At 38.2% G+C, this 12,401-nt stretch overlaps 1 protein-coding gene across 2 annotated transcripts in view; it reads left to right on the plus strand.

Moving 5' to 3' along the window:
* The first annotated feature begins 245 nt into the window (after window positions 1-245).
* Window positions 246-12,401, plus strand: part of TMEM144 (transmembrane protein 144) — a 54,822-nt gene continuing 42,666 nt past the window's right edge. Inside the window, exons 1-6 of one of the 2 annotated variants that reach the window (XM_011970508.1) lie at window positions 246-631; window positions 1,503-1,601; window positions 2,709-2,878; window positions 5,309-5,431; window positions 7,439-7,538; window positions 9,798-9,878. In XM_011970508.1, coding sequence (XP_011825898.1) covers window positions 2,770-2,878; window positions 5,309-5,431; window positions 7,439-7,538; window positions 9,798-9,878 — 413 coding nt within the window. In that variant the 5' untranslated portion in view covers window positions 246-631; window positions 1,503-1,601; window positions 2,709-2,769. Of the gene's footprint in view, window positions 632-1,496; window positions 1,602-2,708; window positions 2,879-5,308; window positions 5,432-7,438; window positions 7,539-9,797; window positions 9,879-12,401 lie in introns of both variants that reach the window. The other variant, XM_011970507.1, reaches the window with a different exon arrangement.

Below are 12,401 nucleotides of genomic sequence, written 5' to 3' on the forward strand. Positions count from 1 at the left end.
TACTGACATCAGTGGTGCAGATGAATTTCTTAATACCAAATGGAAAAATTCACTTGAGATAATCTTTTACAGTGGTGCGAAATTCCTCAACCTTTTGTTTTATCCATAAACTGCACAAATAATACCTCCCTCTGTGACACTTAGAGAGGGTGACATGCTGAGAGTTCCCTGAATAATCACCTCTTGAAATACACAAAACTCTTCTAGTTTCCTGGTTGACCCACCCAGGGTTGACGACTCCTCACGAGCCACCTGACAATTCACTCCAGGACAGCAACTGAAGGAAGGCGTTCCCCAACCTGCTGTCCTATGAAGGCCTCTGGGTCACCGGTGCTAAAGCCCTCCCCTCTCCACCCTCCTTAGGGAGGTAAACGTCCCAGCAGGAAGTCAAGGCTGGATTGGCGCTCTTCGCGAGCACCCTGGGAATGGGACTTTGGGTCACGGGTGCGAGAGCCCTCCCCTCTCCTCCCGGCCGGTGTGTGGGAAATTGTTCCCGCAGAAAGTAAAGGCTGGCCAGACCGCCCCCTGCACGTAGAGGGAATGAGTCAGGCTCCGGCTCCACGCAGGCATGTAGGGGCGGATCGCGCCGGCGCTGAGTAGGAAGGAGTTTCAGCCGCCAGCCCGGAACGCAGTGAGTACAGCCACTCAAAGGAAAGCAAAGTCGCTTTGCAGGGGAGCGTCTCATGATTTTTCAAAAACGTGCTCATGGTTAAAAAGAAAAATCAAGGCTCAGAATAAGTACATTCAAGCACTGTTAATTTTAGCCCAAAGACAGGCGGTACTTGCCGGGAGATTTGGGGAAATCAACATGAAACAAAAAAGGAAATTTTAGTTGGAGTGGAGCAAACAGTATTGATCAGAACATACCAAATACCAATTTTTTCCAAGTCTGCGTAGAAGTTTAAATTACTAGGAAAAATGTAAAGGAGAAGTATTTACTAATAAATGAAACAAAAGTAATAAAATAAAAATGAATTAATATAGTTTGACAAAATATCAGTGGACTCTGAAAAGAAAACATTAAAATAATGTTTGAGACTTTTTAGGTTTTGTGCAGGAAGAATTGGAAAAAATGTGCTGGATGGAGTGATACTCCTTTTCTTTTCCACAAAAATTTCATTGTTTTAGAGCGAGGTAGAGCCTTTTTAAAGACAGTAAGTTATTGCCAATTCACAATGAAATAAGATCACATGCTCTGAAATGTACAAGAGCTGCATGCAATAAACTTCATTTATCTGTAGGTAATAACTGATTGATGTTTATTCGGTAGTCAAAATGCAGCTCATGCACTCTAATTAGCATGTCAAATTATTCTCTCCGTTTCAGAGGTGTAGGGCCTTTGTGGAGCCTTCTTTTCAATAAATAATTTGCCACTCTTGAAGGTTAGACATTCTCTTTTTATGAATGTACACATAAAGGTTTTGTTTTGCTTTGCTTGTTGTTAATTAAAATGAGGAGAAAATAATGCGTTATCACCCAATCATGTGTCTTTTTAGTCATAGGTTAGCTTTTCAAGACACTTCCTGCATCTCTGACCTGTGGCACCTCTGTTATCTTAGCAGCAAGCACCTGCTTCAGCTGACCCTTGAGTCATAACCCATGTAAGTCTCTGCAGGGCTGAACCTCTCTTTGAGCCTAGCAGTAGAATTATTCTTATATTTATTGAATAGCATTATTGTGTCAATGTTGAAATGTGCCTCAGTGTCTCTTCCTCAACCACATCCCTATAGAGGATGTTTTCTTAATAGCAATGTGTTTTTGTTTTTGTTTTTGTTTTAAGAAAGTCCACACAATTTCAAATACACATTTTCTTTACTAAAGTTTATGACCAGTTTTGAAGTGATCCTTGTTTTCAGTTAAACTATCTTTAATAATGGTAAATAATATATTTTGTAGGTTGTTGTATATTTAATATTCTCGGAAAGAACACATAAGGAACAATACATGGACCTTTAAATGTTTGTCATTGTGAAATAAAATAACAAGGAAAGGTGATTTGATTTCAGGTGTACTTTATTCAATACATATATACAAGAAGTTATTAATATAACATTAAATTTGCAGGGAAAAAGAAACCACTGGATTATTCTGATTCTATTCCAGGGGGCTTATTCCAAAGGGCCAGTGTGCTAAATATGAAAGAATCCAAGATGGCATTGTGGAAAGACTCTGCACCCTGTGATAAAATTACTTTGGTGGTGTTTTTTTCTCCTGTATCTCAGGAAACTAAAAATCTGAATTGTATTCAGTGGCCTTTTCTAAATGCTAACTTTATGAAAAAATGTCTAATTCTTGGTTATTTGTGATTTTAGTCCTTTTCTTCATAGAGGAGCTAGAGCTGTTAAATAAGTTTAGCTGTGTTGTTCACTAAAACTTTCTGCAGTGGTGGAATCTACACAGGAGAATTTTTTTTTTTTTTTTTTGTAATGTACTAAAAATTGTCTTCAGATCTTAGAAGAAGTTAGGCTTTCAAGCCCTGAAGACAAAGTTGTTCTTTTTAAATTGTAGGCTAGTGATCAAAAATATTTGCTGATAGAATAAATGAGCATGAAGTACAAGCATAATATATACTTCTGTCATGTCCTAACTATCCACAGAAAGGAGTCTTAGCATACTTTTGAAAAATTTGATAAATATGTGAATCACAATTTGTTCACAGATTCACATCTCAATTGTTTCTTTTTTCTTTTTTTTTTTTTTAATTTCAGAAGCTCCTGAAAAGTACATCAAGTCTAAAGTGAACCAGCTAAACTCATCAAGACTGGAACCATGAGCAATAATGGAGCAGACCTAACCTTTGGTTACATCTCCTGTTTTGTAGCTATCCTTTTGTTTGGCTCAAATTTTGTGCCACTTAAAAAATTTGATACTGGTGATGGTAATTATATTTCCTTGATTGTTAACGTTATATTATTTTTAAAAATGAAGTTCCTTTTTTGGTCTTTTAAAAGTACAGCTACAAAAATAAATCATGTTGATCTTGATACCTAATGAATAGAGCTTAAAATTAGTCATTTGACAGTGCCCATACCAGTTTGTCTGCAAGTCAGAATAGGAGAACCACTAAGGTTGTTTCATGGTAAAGCTAGGGAGGTTACTGTCAGGAAAGCTCTTGGGCCATTATATGAATGGAAGAAATTTATAGTCAGTTCTACTAATAACACTTGTTTTGAAAACATGAATCTTCAACATGATTGATATATTGGAGAACAATTTAAGCATAACAGATTTTTGGCTGGCTTATGTGCAATTTTGTGTGTGAGAAAGCTCTAGATAAACACAGAAAACTGCACCTAGATGAATAAAGATGTGTGATAATGCACACAATGCACGCATATACCCTCACGTCCTTCAAATATCGACCAGCTCCCTTAGCTCACCACATGTGGTTATGAAGTATTCCATCCAACCACATCTGCTATCAGAACTCCTCACCCAACACCTTCACAGTAACTTTTAAGCCGCAACCCTTTGGATACCCACTTCCAGGAGCAAACTTCTGGACTTTTTCAATTAAAATGCCCTATTTATTACAGCATTCATGTAATTAACCAGTTAACCAGTTAAAACTGTACTACCATTTTAATTGGGTTGAGTGTTGTTCCCCTAGTCCCATTTTCCCCATATGCTCTGTAGTTTTTACTGCATGATTTTGCATAGTGCAGTGATTTCAAGGAATGCACATGTTACATCATAGCAGAACTGACTAATGTGAGTTTTGGAGAAGGAGAAGCAAGAGTTATTTGTATTTACCTGACTTCCATATTGAAGCCGGGAGAAGGAATTGAGATTGACGGTGAACACATGTTGGGATTACTTCTTTGGTAGTATTTATTACCTGACCACAGTTGTGTTATTTCCCCAATTCTTTGTCTTCGTGCACTTAGAAAATACGATTACAAATTGTTTTGCTCCAGGGCCTTTCTTCTCTTTTCCTCTGGAGTTAGGACAAGAATAGGAACTACCTGAGGAACAAAAAAAAAAAAAATGGGTAGAGGATCTAGCTTTTAGTCTTCCACAATTAGCTTTGTGATCCTGGGCAAATATTACCAGCTCTGCTGTTTTCAGTTTCTCATTTGAAAACCAAAAAACTAAAAAAAGAAACTTCCTTTCAACCCCGGGAATCCAACCCTTTTAATTTTTAATTTTCAATTTTTTGAGGGGACAGAGTCTCACTCTTGCACCGAGGATGGAGTGAAGTATCATAATCTTGGCTCACTGCAACCTCCGCCTTTAGGGTTCAAGTGATTCTCATGTCTCAGCCTGCCAAGTAGCTGGAACTACAGGCACACACTACCACACTCGGCTAATTTCTTGTAGTTTTAGTAGAGATGGAGTCTCACCATGTTGTGCAGGCTGGTCTCGAACTCCTGAGCTCAGGCAGTCCACCCACTTCGGCCTCCCAAAGTGTTAGGATTGCAGACGGGAGTCACCACGCCTGGCTGATTCTACTCTTTTGTCATAGAGATTAGCAGCCATTTTTTCTCTCTCCTCCACCATGAGATTGAATCCAAGAAGGGCAACAATCTTCCAAAGTTAGTGCCAGAAGTAATCCATTGAGTTTTAACTGCCTCAGTATTTCTTTCAATGTCAACTATTTGCTCATCCTTTTAATCTTTAAATCCTTAGTGATGCAGAAGCCTCAAAAAGGTACAGATACACCTCATCACCAGCTTATCTTCAGATAACTGGAAAATGGCAACTCAAAGTATAGAAAGTAGAGTAACCTTGACCTAGAAAGCTAATTCTCAGGTTTATAAAGCCTGACTCACCATAGGCATTGAACTCTAACTGTATGAGGCCTATGTATGACCATAAATGATTTTATTTTTATCCCAGAGCTGGCATAAATGGTCACCGAAGGTTTAAATTACTGTCATGCTATTCTGAAGTACTTACTACCAGGTTTTGGGGATGCAAGAGTACTCAGTGTGGCATCTGAATGAGAATATGCACTTGGTCTTGCCATCACTCTTTGGCTGAAAATTCTTGATTTGTCTAATAGAAAAAAATAATATTAAACCAGAGCACACCGTGTCTAAGCCTTGGAGTCAACCTGGGTTTAAATTCCAGCTCAACAAACTACTACCTGTTTGGACACATTGCTTAATTGCAGATTCATTTTCTCTATCTTTGAGCTGGGGTTAATTATGATGCAGAGTAGTCATAAGAATGAAATGTGCAAGTCCATGGCATATGGCATTCAATAAATTGTGACCATTCCTATAATACCACCTCATAGATATTCCTGAGCACAAATTGATTCAATTCAATTTGAACCACTAACACCGAGTTTGTTTATTTCCAGGAATGTTTCTCCAGTGGGTCCTTTGTGCTGCCATATGGTTGGTTGCCTTGGTGGTCAATCTGATATTGCATTGCCCAAAGTTTTGGCCTTTTGCAATGCTTGGAGGCTGCATTTGGGCAACAGGTAATGTCTGATATAATTTATACTTTTATTATGTAACATAATGATCAAAATAATTCTCGCTCACAGTAGGAAGAAATAGCACAAACAGTGATTCTGAATAACCCTTAGTCATAGATACTAGAAATTAACTACTTTCTTGCCTTCACATGCTCAATGAATATTTTTGGTGCTTTACCTGATTTGTTCCACCTGATTTATTCCTCTAAATGATTTACTTCTAAGTTCGTGGTAGAAAATTATTACAGTAAAAACATTTTAATTATTCTCCGTCTATTCAAGCATAACTCATTTATTATTTTAGTGTGTTCTGCCCCTTTTTTCCAGGATGTTTATCAGAAAATATTTATTAAATAGTAATCTCTACTAATATCATTTTTAGGGCTTAACCTAATTAGGCCAATGTGAAGATACTTCGTTTCAAAAGGGCTTTTAACAGAAAAGCAAAGTAAACAAAAATCTTTCTGTTGCCTTATCAGTACCTGAAACTATATAATTAGAATTCGTAACTTGGCTTGGTCAATCAAGTGTTTCCCTTCAATTAATATAAATACACCCCAGGAGGTCTTTTTTTCTTCAGCAAAGAGAATTCCAAGTATCAATGATCTTTAGAAATAATTTCATTAAGAGCAAATACATGTGAAAATGTTAAAAATTTATTTAAAAAATTAAAATTAAAATTTATTTATTACCCACTTAATTTGAGTCTCTGAGGAGTTAAATGATTTAGTGAAGTTCATAAGTTAGAAGACAAAAGAGTTAGCTTTTAGATTTCCACCAAGATTTACATTATTATACCTCACTTATACCTCAGTATGATTGCTTGTCATATCTAATAGAGGGACAGGAACAGACGAAACATCCATCCATCCTGCAGATCTTTATAGCCACGAGAGCATTTCTGTTCACCCAGCAGATTCCACTGAGTTTCCGTGGGGAAAGAGTCCAATTTGAGATATGTTGCAAATGTGGATGCCATAGGTTGGAGCAACTGATAGCATATAGGACATAGCAGAATGGGAGGGGCCAATGATAGCGTAGAGATTTGATTACAGGTGATTAGGAGGGTGGTGGTATTGACACATGTGAGGAAAGGAAAAAGAACATGTTTGAAAGGGAAAAGGATGGGTTCAGCTTGGCCCTTTCTGAGCATGAACATCCTGATGTTTCCACCATAGAAAACATCTGGTTGGAGATTTCTTCTTGATGGTTTGGAGAATAATATTAAAACTCTAAAGTAGGTCCAGGTTAGAGCTGTAGCACTGGGAACATGCACCTTTAGCTGGTAGCTGAAAACATGAAATTAGGTCAAGTACCCAAAGGACAATAAAGCAAGGGGACAAATACGCTCAAGGGAAAATCTTTAGGAGGTACCTTATTCCAGAAGGAATGATGAAAAATAGCAGCTAGAGAAAGAGCTAAAGAGAGAAACAGGAGGAGAATCAAGTGATGAGGACGTCATGGAATCCTAAAGAGGTAACCTTTCAAGAAGAGATTGTAGGATAGACCAAAAATATATATGTATATGGATTTGGCCCTCAGTGACCCTCAAAACATAAAAAAATGAATGTGGAAATCCAGAAATCCAGAAGACAAATCAGCAATCATGGAAGAGCAAATTCTGAGCCTGTTTTATGGCCAAAGACTTCTGCCAGTAATTGGCCCTAGTTCAAGTCTCAGAGGATGGTCACTGATAATTTATCACTGACAGCTTCCATGAAGAGTCACAGAATAGAGAGCTATGCTAAGGGTGAGAAACCTCTGTACAATTAGGAGTTCAACATTTTTCTTTGTAGACTTTTTCCCTGAGCCTAGTTCTTTTAACAATCATAATCATAAATTTAATGCCAAAAATATGGTTATTTTACTTAAAAAATAAGGAACTGTGCTTTACTAAATTTGTCCAAATCCCATCCACTTCAGTTGAAGTTAGAATAAAAACTAATTCTATTTATAAATGTATTTTCTATATTGGAAGTAACATGTTTCTTCTGTATATTACATCTACAGGGAACATTGCTGTTGTCCCAATTATCAAAACCATTGGATTAGGCCTTGGAATCTTAATCTGGGGATCATTTAATGCCTTAACTGGCTGGGCAAGCTCAAGGTAATTCAAGTCATATTAGTTCAACTAAGATTTCCCGCACCCATATTCTTCGTAAGGCAAGTGCTTACTGAGAGGAATAACATGTGATTCTTATTCTCACAGAGTTTATAGCTGGTAAAACATACACATCAAATATGCCACCTTCTATTGCTATTTGCCCCAAATTCTTAATATTTAGAATATGTAGAAATTAAATATATTTACAGGCTCACACCTGTAATCCTAGCACTTTGGGAGGCCAAGGCGGGCACATCACAATGTCAGGAGATTGAGACCATCCTGGCTAACACGGTGAAACCCCGTCTCTACTGAAAATACAAAAAATTAGCCGGACATGGTGGCGGGCACCTGTAGTCCCAGCTGCTGGGGAGGCTGAGGCAGAAGAATGGCATGATCCCGGGAGGCGGAGCTTGCAGTGAGACAAGATCACGCCACTGCATTCCAGCCTGGGCAACAGAGCGAGACTCTGTCTCAAAATAAATAAATAAATAAATAAATAAATAAATAATCTAGATATTTGATCAAGATATAGTGTAGCATTAAATCTGGGAAACAGAGGTAGAGAGAGAAAAAGGAAACTGATGTTTATTGTCCCTTTCTATTGTGTCACAGTTTGCTGGACATGTTCTATGCATCATTATCATCTCACTTTCACAAATACATGAAGTAAGCACTATCTTAGAGTAGATACCCAAAGAGGTTAAGTAATTTACTGTAGGTCACAGAACTAAGAAGCTAGGATTCAAACCCAGGTCTTCTAGTTCCAGAGCACATATTCTTCCCTCTAGAGCAGGGTTGGCAAACCATGGTCTGGTTTCCCGGCCATTTCTATAAATTACGTTTTATCAGAACACAGCCAAACCCATCCATTTAAGGACTGTCTATGGCTGTTTTTCTATCACAGTGGTAGAGTTGAGCAGTAAGGGAATAACTGACCCTCAAAGCTTAAATTATTTACAGTCTGGCCCTTGAGAAAAAGTTTGCCAGCCCCAGCTCTAGCGTTGCGCTGTCCAATAGAGTAGCCAGAAACCACAGGAGGCCGTTTATATTTAAATTTAAATTAATTTAAATTGATAAAATTAAACCTCCAGTTTCTGGGTTGCACTAGCCACTTGGGTGTGCTCAGTAGCTACATATGGGGAGGGGCTACTCTTTTGTGCAGTGAAGATAGAGAACAGTCCCATCATTACACAAAGTTCTATCAGACTGGTGCCCTTGGTCAGCATTAAGATTAACATTCAAATCAATTTTGGAAAAATGAGTAGAATGTAGGGTGTTATTCTCATCTTACCTTTTGGACTCCCTTTCCACTCAAAGCATTATAACCACCTCAAAACAACAAAACAAACCAACTTACTAACTTCCAATACATTGTCTCCCATCCTTTCCCCATTCCCCACCTCCTGCTATTTTCTTTTTCTTTTCCTTCTTTTCTCCTTTCCTCTTGCCCCTGGATGGTTCTCAGTGATTCTTGGTGATGATCACAGCAATGTCAAGGTAGGAAAAAAAAATCTGTGGTAATGACAGAGTAGGGATATTTAACCTAGAAGTTTTTTAAAAGTCTACTCCAAACACTATACAATATCGTATACAATACAATATTGTAACCAATTATATACAATACAATATTGTAACCAATTAATTAACCTTCCATGAGTCAGGTGAACTATTTTCTCCTACTTCTTCTTTTTTAGTCTTAGTAAAGAGACACTCACAAGTACTTTTATGTATACTAACTCATTTAATCTTTGTAACAAACTTATAAGGTAGGTACAATAATTATCCTATTTTAAACATGGGAAGCTGGGCACGTTGGCTAAAGCCTGTAATCCCAGCACTTTGGGAGGCCGAGGTGGGTGGATCACTTGATTTCAGGAGTTCCAGACTGGCAAAACCCTATCCCTACTAAAAATACAAAAATTAGCCAGGCTTGGTGACAGGCACCTGTAGTCCCAGCTACTTGGGAGACTGAGGCAGGAGAATAGATTGAATTCAGGAGGCAGAGGTTGCAATGAGCCAAGATCATACCACTGTACTCCAACCTGGGTGACAGAGAAAGCCTCCATCTCAAAAAAAAATAAAAAATAAAAAAATAGGAAATTGAGGTACAGCGAAAATAAATAACTTACCCAAAGTCACAGCTAATAAGTGAGAGAGCTGGGATTTGAACCAGGAATCTGGCCCCGAGTCCATGCCCTTAAACATTATGGTGAAACATCTTAACAATATTTAATTTGATGTGACTTTCTGGATTTTCAGGTTTGGTTGGTTTGGATTGGATGCAGAAGAAGTGTCAAATCCACTGCTAAATTACATTGGAGCCGGGCTCTCAGTAGTAAGGTACACAGTCATTTCTAGTGATTTTGCTGTTCTTTAAAACATGGAGAGTGCTTTTTTAAGGATCCTGATATGTTTACATTTTTTAAACCTACATTTCATAAAATCCACACGCTTGTTCCTCAGATTCGTCATTTACAATGACTGGTTTTAGAGGACAAAAAGTGCCACATTTGGGGGGCAGGAGCCCCAGCTTTAGCTCTCCAAAAGTCTGAGAACCTGGAAAATCATTTAACTGCTCTTAAGCTTAGTTTTATCATCTGTAATATGTAGAAAATCATAACACATATCTTATCAAAGAGAATCAAATATTTTGCAAACTAAAACATGCTATTCAAAAAAAGCATTCTGCTGGCTTCCTGATGCCCCTGGAGTAGTCACCGATTCTTGCTTCTACGTACAACTCATTTCCTGTCTCACCTAGTTTCCACTTCCCTGTCTCCTCACTCACTCTTCTCAACCTAGCTAGACAGCCACTCTTTCACCTGTGACAACACATACTCTTTTGAATGCCCATGTTTGGTTCCATTTGTGTCTAGCGGTAGGCACTCTATGAATAAGGGTGAAAATGTCTTTAAATCTCTATATGGCAGTGTTCAGTCCATAAAACGTAACAGGAACTGGGTCACCTTAAATTTAGTCTTCTTTCCCCTCTGGATTCCATTTATATTCCCTGTCAGTTCTTCGCATAATGGATAGTACTGTCTAGAAAGATTTTAGTACTTTTTTATTCTTCAGGGAAAGAACAGTATATTTGCCTTCCTTCAACAATGATGGCTTTTCCCCAGCCACATTCAGGAACAATCTCTTTGTCATTGAAATGTTGCCTTAGAGAGTAGTCCCAGGCCAATTGGAGAAAAAAAAAACATAAATTATTCTAAAATAGCAGATTCCTGACTTTTTTTGGTTAGAGGCAATTTTATGTATTTTGTACAATTCACACAGAATTCTAACTCTGAATAGCTCTCTCAAAAACAATTTCTTTACACACCAAAACTGTAACATAGCATGGCTTAGTTTTGACTTAATGACAACTTAAGGTCAGTTTACCCAGTCTATCAGGCATTGTTTTCCTCCACATTTCTTCTTTATTTAGAAAAATACATTCTCCAAAATTGCAAATCAATTATTCATGTTCTACCACTTCCACCTATATGGCCATGGGCAAATAACTTCAGTTCTCCAAGCTTTGGTTTCTCCATTTGTAAAGAGGGATAATAATAGCACCAACTTCATAAAGTATTTTGAGGGTTAAATGAAATAAAATATGTTTAGTGCTTCATATAGTGCTGATTACATGGTTAATGCTCTACGTGTTAGTTGCCATTACAATTATTTTATTAATAACATTTATGTTCAATTACTGTTCCCCTGTTGGGTATTTGTTGCCCCGCTTTATGTTCCACTAGGCAGTGCACCTAAGGAACACTGTAGCTCAATTTGAACTTGGTCTGTGGCAAGGAAATTCAAGAACTCTTCCTGTAGTGCATCTAGGCTCCCTTCTATGTTTCTCTGCTAAGAGGAGTTTCTGGAATATGTCATTTCATTGTTTTAACTCGGTTAAATCAGTTTGTTCTGAAGGGTATTCACTGAATAAACTTGGAGCTTCATGGTCCATGTAAAGACACTTGAAATACGGTTGCATCCGTTTAGGATATTGCTTTTCTTTTTAAAATTAAAATTATTGCTTCTATCCCCTGTATAGTCTAATTTTTTTGTTTTGTTTTGTTTTGTTTTGTTTTTTAGAGATGGAATCTTGCTCTGTCACTCAGGCTGGAGTGCAGTGGAGCGATCTCGGCTCACTGCAAGCTCCGCCTCCCGAGTAGCTGGGACTACAGGCACCCGCTGCCACAGCTGGCTAATTTTTTGTATTTTCAGTAGAGACGGGGGTTTCACCGTGTTGGCCAGGATGGTCTCGATCTCCTGACCTCATGATCCGCCCGTCTTGGCTTCCCAAAGTGCTGGATTACAGGCGTGAGCCATTGCGCCTGGCCAGTCTAATTTTTAAAGGTTGGTTAATTTCTAGCCTTACATTTTCTTTATGTGATATACAAAGTGTCTGTCAGTCAGTATACCAAAACCACTCCAGGTATTTTAAATAGGAGAGGATTTAACACGGGGAACTGTTTACAAGACCCAATTAAATAAGAAGAAGAAAAGCGGTGTCACCCATAACCTTGAAGCCCACACAATACTGCTGAATTGCCTCTGCCTGACCGACTGCTCCTGCTGAAACTACTGGAGGCACCACCAAAACATAATGTCTTCTCCCATCTTCTCAAATGATGCAAGTGCCTCCCGCTGGCACAACCTAGCTGCCAATAAAGTTTGGGAAATGTAATTTTCAGTCTTCCATGTTCCATGGTTCAGGAGAGAGTGCGTAGGGTGAGAGCAGAGCTGACACCAAGAAACAATATTCAGGACACTCTGTTAAACATTTGCTTCCTTGAAGATCCAGGAGCCAGAGGTCTATAACAAGACCAATATCCCTTTCAATTCAAATAATAACAATATGATTTGGATTAT

Source organism: Mandrillus leucophaeus, unplaced genomic scaffold (genome assembly GCF_000951045.1).
Source record: "Mandrillus leucophaeus isolate KB7577 unplaced genomic scaffold, Mleu.le_1.0 Scaffold95, whole genome shotgun sequence".
Taxonomy (NCBI): domain Eukaryota; kingdom Metazoa; phylum Chordata; class Mammalia; order Primates; family Cercopithecidae; genus Mandrillus; species Mandrillus leucophaeus.